This window comes from Nannospalax galili, unplaced genomic scaffold, assembly GCF_000622305.1.
Source record: "Nannospalax galili isolate Female #2095 unplaced genomic scaffold, S.galili_v1.0 scaffold64, whole genome shotgun sequence".
Classification (NCBI taxonomy): Eukaryota; Metazoa; Chordata; class Mammalia; order Rodentia; family Spalacidae; genus Nannospalax; species Nannospalax galili.
The window spans coordinates 1,489,241-1,502,171 of NW_008352316.1; the positions used below are offsets into that span (position 1 = coordinate 1,489,241).

The 12,931-nt window shown below is 37.5% G+C and overlaps 1 protein-coding gene across 13 annotated transcripts in view; it reads right to left on the reverse strand.

Annotated features, from left to right (window-relative positions):
• The window catches only part of Kiaa1109 (KIAA1109 ortholog), a 249,263-nt gene that overhangs the window by 199,737 nt on the left and 36,595 nt on the right, over positions 1 to 12,931 (reverse strand). For all 13 annotated transcript variants that reach the window (XM_029554131.1, XM_029554129.1, XM_029554128.1 and 10 more), the window contains exons 13-14: positions 3,349 to 3,505; positions 2,884 to 2,962 (exon numbers count right to left, since the gene is read on the reverse strand). In XM_029554131.1, the coding sequence (XP_029409991.1) occupies positions 2,884 to 2,962; positions 3,349 to 3,505 (236 nt within the window). The remainder of the gene's footprint in view (positions 1 to 2,883; positions 2,963 to 3,348; positions 3,506 to 12,931) is intronic.

Here is a 12,931-nt window from a genome sequence, read left to right on the forward strand (position 1 = left end):
TAAGTCACTTTTTCATTAAATTACGTGAGAAGGCAAGCCCAAATGCCATTGTTTTTGTGTAAATCTAAAGAACCTTGTCAACCTCTTTGCTCTCCTCCTTCAGACAGCAGCACCAATGTAAGTGACAGAAACAAAGACAGGAAAGTGAAAAAAACACATAAAATCAATAATAGTGATCCATAGTATCATTGCCATTTAATGATTTTAAAATATAGGTATATGGGGCTGGAGAAATGGCTTGGTGGTTAAGGGCACTGGCTAATTTTGCATAGGTCCACGGTTTGGATCACAGCACTATGTATCTCCAGTTCCAGCAGATCCAATGCCCTCTTCTGTCTTCCACATACATTGTACGCATGTGATACACTTACACCATGCAGGCAAAACACTCATATGTATCAAATAAAAACAAATAGATCAAAAAAAAATTTTAAATATAGTATTATTCTCTTTACTCTCAAGAAAGTGACTAAGGGGCTGGAGAGATCACTTAGTAGTTAAGAGCACTGGCTGCTCTTACAGAGGACCCAGGTTCGGTTCTCAGCATTCACCTGTGGGTAACAATCATCCTTAACTCCAGTTCCACGCGATCTAAGCCCCTCTTCTGACTTCAATGGGCATTACACAACACAGGTGTACTTACATACATGCAGGCAATACACTCGTATACATAAAATAATAAAATATTTTTTTAAAAAGAAAGTGACTAAGTAGACCAAAATTTCATTTTAAATTCTCAGGTACAAATATGTTAAGGTGGGAATAAGAAAGCAAAATTAAGAAATCTAAAAAATAATTTGATAAATTTAGCAAAAAACATTCATGTTACTGATTTTTTTTGGGGGGGGGGTCTTTTTAAGACAGGGTCTCTCTGTAGCCCCACCTGGCTGGAACTCACTATGTAGACCAGGCTAGCCTTGAACTCACAAAGATCCACCTGCCTCCACCACCCGAGTGCTGGGATTAAAGGCATGTACCACCACACTGACAAAACTGTACCTAGGAGAGAACTGTTTAATATTTTAAGTATTTAATGTTTTTCCTTTCATAGTCACACTTGTTACCTAGTTTACTCTATGAAAAAATTCTACTAATACTACACCCTAAAATACATGTCTATTAATCAATCAATTATGCCCAAATACTAGGAGCTGAGTTCAAGGGACACTGTGAACCTTGAATGACACACCATCTGCTCTCATAGTACAAAAAGTCTAACAGGAAAAATATATATTAAAGAAATTATGTTCAGTTCTACAAAAGAACTAATAAAAGCATACAATTAAAACACCTATCGATTAGAAAATAGCTCTCTCTGGATATTCAAGTATGTAATGACTTAATTACAGGTACATTGAAATATAAAGCCATTCCCTCATCTGCTTGTGGGAATCTAAATTAAAAAATTAAAACAATATATATAAATAGAATGACCACATGATCCAGCAACCCCATTACTGGGTATATATGCATAGACAATGAAATAAGCATGTTGAAAGCTTTCTCATCTCTCATGTTCACTGATGCACTATTCACAATAGCCAAGATATGAAGACAACCTAAGTCTCCATCAACTGATGAATGGATAAAGAAATATGGTACATATAATGCAATGGAAATCTATTCAGCCATGGAAAGGGATGTAATACTATCATTTGTGACAACATGGATGAAACCAAAGGTCATTGTAGTGGTATGAATGAAAATATTCCCCCACAGGCTCCAATTATTTGGACATTTTGTCACTAGTTGTTGGCTCTGTTTGGGGGGCTATGTTTAAGAGGTGCAGCCTTGATGGAGGAAGCACGGGACTGGGGTCAGGCTTTGAGAGTTCTTAAGCCTTGCCAGATTTCCAGTAGCTCTTTGCTTCCTATGCCTGCTTGAAGATGTGATTGCTTCACTTTCTGCTCTGGGCCAATGCCCTCATGACACTTCCCTGCTGCCATTATGGACTCTAACCTCTGAACCATAGCCAAATAAACTTTTCTTTCTGTAAGTTGCCTTGGCCATGGTGTTTTATCATAGCAACAGAAAAGTAACTAATAGAGTCATTATGTCAAGTGATGAAGCTAGATGCAAAAAGGTAAGTACCATACTATGTCAATAACATCTGGAAGTTCAGAGTAGAATGGTATTTACCAAAGGCTATGGAGAATACAAAAGAAGAAAGTGTGGGAAGTAGGTGAACTAAGTTATAGACAGAAGTTGTTCTGGTATGCTACTATACAGTAGGAGGATTACAGATTATGATAATGTGTTGTATACTTCAAAATGCCCAAGGAAAGCCCAGAATGGTGGTATACTCCTGTGATCATAGCACTTGGGAGACTGAGGAAGGAGGAGCTTAGGTTGAAGGCCAGTCTGGGCTACATAGTAGGTTTTAGGTCAGCCTGGGATACACTGTAAGACCTTGTCTCAAAATTAAGTAGCCAGGTGTGGTGGCACATGCCTTTAGTACCAACACTCAGAAGGCAGAGGCAAACAGTTCCCTGTGAGATCAAAGCCAGCCAGGTCTACACAGCAAGTTCCAGGCCAGCTGGGGCCTGTGTTAAAGTAAATAAATATATAAATTAAAAACTAGATGAAAGGATTTTGAATTCTTTTACCATAAAGAAGTTCTAAGTGAAGTTGTAAATGTTTATCTTGATTTGAACATTATGATTTCTATACATGGCTCAAATATTACCTAGTCACCATAAATACATAAATTTTATGTTTCATAAACAGATAAAAATATAAACTGAAATTTTAAATTTTTTTTAAAGCTGTAAAAATCAAAAATAAAACCCTATTAATGTTAACCTAAAATACTAAGAATCTACTATTAGCACATTAATCATTTAACCAAGACAAATCATTTCAGACAAAATAACGATAGCTTACCATTTTCTTCAACTGTCATTGGAATATTAATTTCTAAATATGAGCCAGCCCCTACATTCACATGCACAGCATTTGTTTCCTACCAAAACAAGATTAATTCATATGAGATTTATAATAAATCATATTCCAATCACTTTGTTTTTAAGTTATCTAAGAAACATAACTATTACAAATATAAGTATTAAAAATTCTTAAGAACAAAAGTTCAAATTTATACCAAAATTATATAAAACCAGAAGATAGCTTGGTCTACTATTATTACCACTAATCATTATTGATTTCTTTTTTACTATTTGGCATTTATTGAAAAAGTATTATAAAAGTAAAATACATAAAATGATTTAAGGAAGTACAAGGAGAAGGTCAGAGAAATGAAGCTAGATACAGAATTATTCCTCAGAAAAATACTCTGAAAAGTAATTTTCAAATATTAAACACTATTTTCTAATACATCATCGTAATTACCCTGTTTTTAGTAAATAGCAGGTCAATCGTAGCATCTGCAATAATATTCATTCGTAGCTCAAAAGCAAGGATTTGTCTTGGTCTTCCAGGCTGTGCAATCTCAGAAACTTTCAGAACTTGATAATCAGGTGGAAAGAAAAACTTCCATAAACAATCTCTATATAAGGAGGTAAGAAGAAAAATGGTATGTTAATCAAAATTATCTTTGATACGGGACCAAAATCATTGCTTTATCCTTTGAAAAACTTTTTCCATATTTTATACTTGCAGAGATTAATAAGCTTTGAGCATTTAACATATTATTACCACTTAAAATATGGGTAGGTCCAAAATTTAAGTGTACTGTGAATAGTGGAAACATGTTACAGGTATATCAGTTGCTCAAATGATCAAGAAAGAGCTCAATTCAAATCATCACTCCTCACTAGACAAGATGCTTGAACTTTCTGAGAAGCTTGACCTACTTTCCTTGTCTGTAAGATAGGAATAACATAACTTGTCTCACACAGTGAACTGAGGATTGTCAACATATATAGTATAGACTTAGCAAAGTGTATGACATATGGAAGAATATTATTATTCACAACCATTTAATCTACATCATATCAATGAAAGGAAAAAGAGCAGCACATTCTAAAAAGTAAACAGATATTTACATACTGATTCCAGTGTATCTGCCTCTACATAATATGAAAGAGATGAAAAAACTTAAGAGCTGTTCAAATGTTTTTATGTGAGGCAATTATTATTATAATGTTGCCTGTGTGTTCAGAGAAGATAATAGTTTGTATCTTTTAAATAAAAGGATTAAGGAAGGAGTCAGCAGTAACAGTAAATGCTGCTTGAAATGAGTGACTGGGAAAAAAGTACATGAACAGAACAAAACTTGAAAACTGAAATTCACAGACAGCAGCTTGCCATCATTAGATGAAAATGTACAAAAAGAAATCCTGCAAATGTTCTGAGATTTACAAAAACACTAAAGTGTGAAGGACAAAGAATTCAACATGCCCAGAGGTAATGGAAGGGGCTAGAAAGGAAGAGCTGATCTGAAACTTAGCTCTTGGTGCTGTGACTTAAATGCTTTCCCCGTAACACTGAACCTGTACAGCACCACTTCCTCGCATTAATTTCAATGGCATTTCTCTAAGTAATATAAAGACTGAACGGGGCATGGTGCAGTACAGCTTGAGTATCAGCACTCAGGAGGCAGAGGCAGGCTGATCTCTCTGTGATCCAGGACAGCTGGGGCTACACGGAGACCGTCTCAAAAAGAAAAGCAACATAAATAATGGACAGTCTCTAAAGTGAATATGTATGTACTAAAAAATTTTAGCTTGAGAGAGTGCTTGACTCAACCTCTGGAGGCAGAAATTCCCAAATAGTGTCATGCCCATCCCCCTGCTTTGGGACCATCCACAGTCCCTCTTGCTGCCCAAGGGGCAGGCTTCTCCGCTGACTAGTAGGGATCCATCTCCTTTCAGTGGACCTTAGTACTATCCACCTGAGGCTTGTGAAGTGCTCCTAACTAGGTAGGGCCCCTTCAAACTCCTGGTGAGCCCTTGAATAGCCTGACTGGAGTCCTCTGGTTCCTCCAATATAAAATCAAGAGAGAGAACCTGAAGCCTAGAACAACCAGCTTTTCATATCCAATCAGAAAGCAACCAGGATACACCGATAATATAAACAGAATCAGACATCAACTCAACAAAGGAAGGCTGAGTTTCACACTACAATCACAAGCAACAAAAGAATTCCACAAGCTAAAACCACAACAAATAATAATACTATGGGCAGAGACCTTAACAGACAACCTAAAAGTGCCATCTGGCCTCCACCTGATGAAGGAGGTGAGAACTCAGCAGACAGCCTGAGAGTGTCTGATCTGGCCTCTGCCTAGTGTCAGGGCTGAGACGTCCGCAGACCACTTGAGAGCACTTGGATCCACCCTCCATGTGGTAGTGAGCATCCCCAAATCACACCATACCCAACCCCTTAACTGGGATTATGTGAGGACCCTCCCATGGCCCCAGGGACAGACATACCCTAATATAGGGCAAAGACCTTAGCAGATATCCTGAGAGTGCCTTAGAACTCAGCAGACAGCCGGAGAGTGCAAAATCGGGCCTCCCCTTAGCGAACTTCCTAAATTGTCCTCTGAGTACAGGTTAGTAGGGGTTCAAACATTAGAAGGAAGCCTGAGTGTACCTGACTGGAGCCTGACTTGGGTCTCTGTGGGAGCTCCTGAGTAGCTGATCATAAAACCATCAGTTCCCACCAAAATAAATTCTGAGAGAACCTGCAACCTAGACCAAGCAGCTTTACATAACCAATAAGAAAACAACCCAATAAGGCAGGCATACCAATAACTCAAACAGAAGCAGACTTCAACTCAACAAAGGAAGGCTTGAGTTTCATACCAGAATCACAAAAAACAAAAGAAATCCACATGCCAAAATTGCAAATGAAAAACACTAACAGGGAAAACACAAACAGCATGTGCCCACCAAACTCCACCACTCCCGCTGAAGAGTTCTACAAGGAGACTTCCCTAGAGATAACCCAGGACACATACTGTAAAAGAACAATCATGAACATGATCAAGGAATTCAACTACTTTAAAGAACAAAAAAAACAAAAAAATTAAAGAAATAAAAGAAGATAGGGATAAATTTTTGACTAAATTCACAAAAGAAATAAAAACATTGAAAAAAAGGCTGAAATGAAGACGTGAAAAACTCAATAAGCCAATTTGAAACAACAAGAGAAAGTCTCACTGCTAGAATGAATGAAATGGAAAAACAGTATCAACACTGGAGGATAAAGTTGAAGTCTGGTCCGTTCAAGCAAAGATTATGAAAAATTAAAACACAGGAATGGAATATGCAGGGGATATGGAACACCACGAAAAGACTATATATCATAGGCCTAGAGGAAGGAGAAGACTTCAGGTTAATATTGTTGACCAGATCTTAAACAAGATTGTAGAAGAGAACATTCCAAAATTAAGGAAAGACATCCCCACACAAATACAAGAAGCACATAGAACACCAAATAGATAGGACCAGAAAAGAAAACTCCCCACAGCATATCATAGTAAAAACACTAAATGTACAGAACAAGGAAAGAATACTGAAAGCTGCAAAAGAAAAACAAGTCACAAATAAAGGAAAACCCATCAGAACTATAGCTGACTTATCAATACAAACTATGAAAGCCAAAAGAGCCTGAACCAAGGTATTTCCAGTTCAAAGTGACAACAGATGCCAACACAGAATACTTTTCCCAGCAAAAATGTCTATTATAGTTGAATGGGAAAGAAAAATCTTTCATGACATGAATAGCCCGAAAGAATACATGTCCACAAAACCTGCTGTTCAAAGAATACTTGAAGCAATACAGAGAGCAGAGAGAGAAACAACTATACCCCAGGGGTAACAGAAAATATATGAAGATATAATTATGGAAACTCAAAATTAGACAAACAATGCAAACAGTAATAAAAATGATGACAACCAATACACATCTTTCAATTATAACTTTAAATATCAATGGACTGAACTTCCCAGTAGAAAGACACAGGCTAGTTGAATGGATTAAGAAACAAAATCCAACTTTTTATTGTCTGCAAGAAACCCATCTCACCTTCAACGATACACCACCTTATGGTGAAATGATAGAAAAGACTATTTCAAGCAAATGGCAGTAAGAAAGAAGCAGGGGCTGCAATTCTAATATCTGACAAAACAGACTTCAAATTAAAACTAATCAGAAGAGATAAAGAGGGTCACTTCATTCTGATCAACAAACAACCAAGAAGATACTACAATCATGAATATATATGCACCAAACTGGTGCATACAAATTCATAAAAACAACACAACAGGACTTTAAGACACAGATTAACCCTAACTCAGTAATACTAGGAAACTTCAATACCCTACTGTCTCCATTAGATGGGTCAACTGACAAGAAAAAGAAACACTGGAATTAAATGATACCACATATCAAATGGACCTAACAGACATCTTCTGAATATTCCAACCAGGCACCAAAGAATACACTTTATTCTTTATTCTTTCTTCATGGAAATTTCTCAAAAACTGACCATATACTGGGGCACAAAACAAACCTCAGCAAATATAATAAAAATAATAATAGTAATTCCATGCATTCTATCAGACCAGAATGCAATAAAGCTTAAAATCAGCACTGGAAGAAGTCCTGTACGAACTCATGCATTCATGGAGATTACAACACACTCCTGAATGATGAATAGGTCAAAGGAGAAATTAAGAAAGAAATAAAAGTATTCCTGAAGTTCAATGACAATACAACACAACGCAACCTCTGGGACACTTTAAAAGCAGTCCTAAGAGGGAAGTTTATAGCTCAAAGTGCCTACATTAAAAAAATAAAGGACTTAACACTGCAACTCAAGACTCTAGAAAGGCAAGAACAAATGAAACCCAAACCCAGCAGAAGAGAAGAAATAACAAAAATCAGAGCAGAAATTAATGAAATAGAAACAAAGAAAATAAAAGAAACAATGAATCTAAGAGCTGGTTCTTTGAAAAGCTAAACAAGATAGACAGACCCTTAGCCTACTTAACCAAAAGAAAGAAAGAGCAAATCCAAATCAACAAAATCAAAGATGAAAGGGGAAACATCACAACAGACACCCAAAAGATCCAGGACATTTTAAGGGAATACTTTAAAAACCTATACTCAAAAAAACAAAAAACAAAACAAAAAACCCCTATAGTCTATTAATTTAAAAACCTAAAAGAAATGGAAGGATATCTAAAATCATAGAATCACCAAAGTTAAACCAAGAAGAGATCAACAGTTTAAACAGATCCATAACATATAAGGAAATTGGAAGAGCAATACAAAACCTCCTGATGAAAAAAAAGCCCAGGCCTAGATAAATTTACAACAGAATTCTACCAGACAGTTAAAGAAGATCTCCAACCAATACTATTTAAATTATTCAATATGATAGAAACAGAGGGAGAACTCCCAAATTCCTTCTATAAAGCCAGCATCACTCTAATAGCAAAAACAGGTAAAGACACAATCAAAAATGAAAACTATAGTACCATATCCTTAATGAACACATACACAAAAATTCTCAACAAAAAACTTGCAAATTGCATACAAGATGCCCATCAAAAAGATCATTCACCATGATTCAGTAGGTTTTATTCCAGAGATGCAGGGATGGTTCAATAAACACAAGTCAATAAATGCCATCAATTATATAAATGGACACAAAGACAAAAAAATACATCGTCATCTCAATAGATGCAGAAAAGGCTTTTGACAAAATTCAGCATACATTCATGATAAAAGTTCTAAAGAGAATTGGACTGGAGGGAATATACCTTAACATAATTAAAGCTATATATAAACAAACCCATAGCCAACATCATTCTAAATGTAAAAAAATGAAAGCATTCTTATTAAAATCAGGAACCAGGCAATGATGTCCACTATTTCTACTCCTTTTCAATATAGTGCTTGAAACTGTTGCTAGAGCAATAAGACAAGAGAAGGAAATTAAAGGAGTACTAATTGGAATAGAAGAGGTCAAATTATCCCTTTTTGCAGATGATATGATACTATACCTAAGAGATCCCAAAAATTCCAGCAGAAAACTCCTAGTATTGATCAACACTTTCAGTAAAGTGGCAGGTTACAAAATCTAAAATAATCAGTAACCTTTCTCCAAAATTAATCTACAAAAATCAGTAGCCTTCCTATATATCAATAGGAAGCAACTGGAGAAAGAGTACAGAGAAACGCTCCCATTCACAATAGCCACACATGCACAAAAAGAATTATCTTGGAATAAACATGACCAAAGACATCAATGACATCAAAGATGTCTACAATGCAAATTTGAAATCTTGAAGGAAAGGGATTGAGGAATACACCAGAAGATGGAAGGACCTCCCATGCTCATGGACTGGAGGAATTAATATTGTGAAAACTATCATCTTACCAAAAGCAATATATAGATTCAATGCAATTCCAATAAAAATCCCCATGCCATACTTAAGAATTAGAAAAAAAAAATCCTTAAATTTGTATGGAAGCACAAGACTGGGGACAGCCAAAGCAACCCTGAGCACATAGAGTAATGCTGGGGGGATTACTATGCCAGATCTCAAAGTATATTACAAAGCTATATAGTCATAAAAACAGCATGGTACTGGCACAAAAATAGACACATAAATCAATGGAACATCACTGAAGACCTAAACCTGAGTACATGCAATTTCAGCCACCTTATATTTGACACCTTGACAAAGGTGTCAAGAACACACAATGGAAGAAAGATAGCATCTTTCACAAATGGTGCTGGTAAAACTGGATCTCACCTTGCACAAATGTCAACTCCAAATGGATCAAAGACCTCAAAGTGAAACTGAAAACCCTGAAATTCTTGGAAGAAAACATTGCAGTAACCTACAAGATATAGGTATAGGAAACAACTTTCTAAATCAGACACCAGTTGCTCAGGAATTAAGGTCAACAATCAACAAGTGGAACCTCATTAAACTAAAAAGCTTCTGTACAGCAAAAGAAATAATCAAGAAAGTGAAGAGAAATCCCTAAGAGTGGGGAAAAAAGTCTTCACTAGTGACACATCTGACAGAGGTTTTACATCCAGAATATATAAAGTACTCAAAAACAAATAACCAAGAAAACAAATGACCCAATTAAAAGATGGGCTAAAGAATTCTCAAAGGAAGAGATAAAGATGGCTAAGAAACATTTTAAAAAATGTTCAACATTGTTAGTAATTAGAGAAATGCGAGTTAAAACCTCTTTAAGATTTCACCTTACCCCAGTAGACTGGCTAAGATCAAGAGAACAAATGATATCAAATGCTGGCGAGGATGTAGAGAAAGGGGAATGCTCATTCACTTGCTGGTGGGATTGCAAACTTGTGCAAGCCCTATGGCAAGCACTGTGGAGAATTCTTAGAAAACTAAAAATGAACCTACCATGTGACCCGGTTTACACCACTCCTTGGCATATACCCAAAGGACGCATTCTATTGCAGAGAGACTTGTACAACCATGTTTGTTGCTGCTCTTTTCACAATAGCTAAGAGATGGAAGCAACCTAAGTGCCCCTCAACTGATAAATAGTTAAAAATGTGATACACTTATACAGTGGAGTTCTATTCAGCAGTAAAGAAAGATGAAATAATGAAAGTTTCAGGTGAATGGATGGATCTAGAAACTTATACTAAGTGAGGTAATACAGGCTCAGAAAAACATAAGTTGTATATTCTCCCTCATTTGCGGATCCTAGCACCAAATCCTTACAGGTGAGTGCCTATCCTGACATAACTGCGGGAAATAGGAATATGGAAGAGAACAAGGGTGGTAAATGGAGAGAAGGAACACAAGAGAGAAGAACGGTAAGAGAAAGGTGTTACTAAGGGGGAAATATGTAAAAAGGGAGTATCTAAAGGGGGGGGAGGAGGGCTATACAGAGAACTATGGGAATAAAGGGGGGAAAAAAGTCTCCCAATACACAGATACACAGTAAAAAAAAAATAAAAATAGAAGGAACCCTACAGGGATGGAAGAAACTACTACCAGAAGCCACATGGTTATTAAATGAAAATCTCAATGTCAGAGATGGATTTCTCCCCTATGAGCTGTTAGCCAGAGTGGTCCTACAAGTCCCCAAAACAATAAAGGCCACTGCCAATAATGTTGGTTGTAGAAGATAAACCCTACTGCTGAAGAAACCACATGATGTGAACAGAGGAGAGAGAGAAATCAAGCTTGGACTAAGCTGAAAACTCCCTGCCATTGCATGGTTGACTTTCATAGTGCCAGAATGTGACATGCCTGGCTCGGGGGAGAACTATCCCCTACAATTCTGCTCAACAATGGACCAAGCATGCTGCACTATCCACATGCCACACAAGATGCTCCAGCTGGTGCAATAGTGGAGTGTCTAGTGTATGTACAACCGCAAATTTTCAATTGGATATAATGCCCACTCCTAGGTGCAGAACACACATCTGGTATTGCAGACCAGGCCAACCCCCTGTGGCAGGGGAAGCCACTGAAATTGTTTTGTTAGATGAATGTGATGCACCTGCTAAAATACTGTCCAAGCATTTGTGTTTACATTCACAGGTTAAGTTATTATGGCAGCCACCATTTACATGTTCTTGCTTCTTGCTGTTTGTGTTTTCATAGTAGATGGAATCCCACTGAAATGGGCCAACAGCCCATGGAAAATAGATGATGCAGAGATCCGAAAGTTCAGTGCCTTGACAAAATGGGAGGAAGGTCATCCCACACCTACCACCCCCTCCAAGGCTGAGGGATGTCTGTGGAAGAGGTTGGCAGAAAGTGGTAGAAAGAATGTAAGAGCAGGAGGAAGGGGTAGAGTGTTATCTGGAAATGTCCTCCAATCACTATTGCTGAAAACAGGACATACTTCAGACACAGGACTTGTAGCAAAGGAGCTGGAACAAACCAGCTCCCTGAAGGCTAGTTCTCATAGTTTTGGAGAACACTATGCAAGCTGTTAAGGAAGAACATCCATCAATGGTCCAACACCAGCTTTAAGGCCTAATAACCACAACAATGACCAGCACAGCAAACTACATTGGGGCAGTGGTGGCACTTTTATCTAGGGGGTATAAACAGCTACCAAATTGGACTTAAAACCCATTCAATGGGAGGGACGTCACATGTGATACTGTAAACACAGCCAAATAGATACGCCTAGAGAGGTCACAGATCTCAGAAAAAACACTAAAAACATTCCTAGACAAATGTAATTTCTTATTATATGCTAAATATGGATCTTTATATTTAAAGACAAGTAAGCTAGTCACCACTCATCAAGGAAGCTTCTTTTGCAACAGATAGAGATTATTACAGAGTTCCACAACTGGTCACACACAAAGAATAAGTATCTGTGACAAGCTCAACCCTAAGTGACACATCTACAATGGAACCAATAGAACCTAAGGCTCACGGAATATACTGGAATAAGGGGTAGTAAGAATATTAATGCATCACTCAACTTTCATCAATGAATATCCCTCATGCAACAGAGGGCAATAACCACAAAAGGCTTAAGCATTGAGAATTAGCAGTCTGCAGAGCGTGGGCCCTTCGACAGGACTCCACCCAGGGCTCAGGGACCATTTTGGAAGAGGTGGAGGAAAAGAAAGATTGTAAGATCCAGGGGAGGAGGTGCATGACCACATGGAAACAAGAGTGTTAGAAGATCCCAGGACCTTGCTCATATGAACCTACAGCAATGGTGCTAAAATTCACAAGACCCATGCAAACTCAAACAGACAAAAACTCAGCACAGAACTGGGGAAATGGACAGCAGGCCCCAATCTTTGCTGAGGAACTACGGCAGCTGATTACTGCTGTGTGAATGAGAGCTAATCTTCCTTAAGGGAGTAACTCTAGATAGGCCTACTAGACCCAGTGGATGAATTTGCACTGAGGGACATCTGGGTACACTAACTTGACTCAATAGACCTGAACATAAATGACAGAATGTATGAAATATGGTGGGG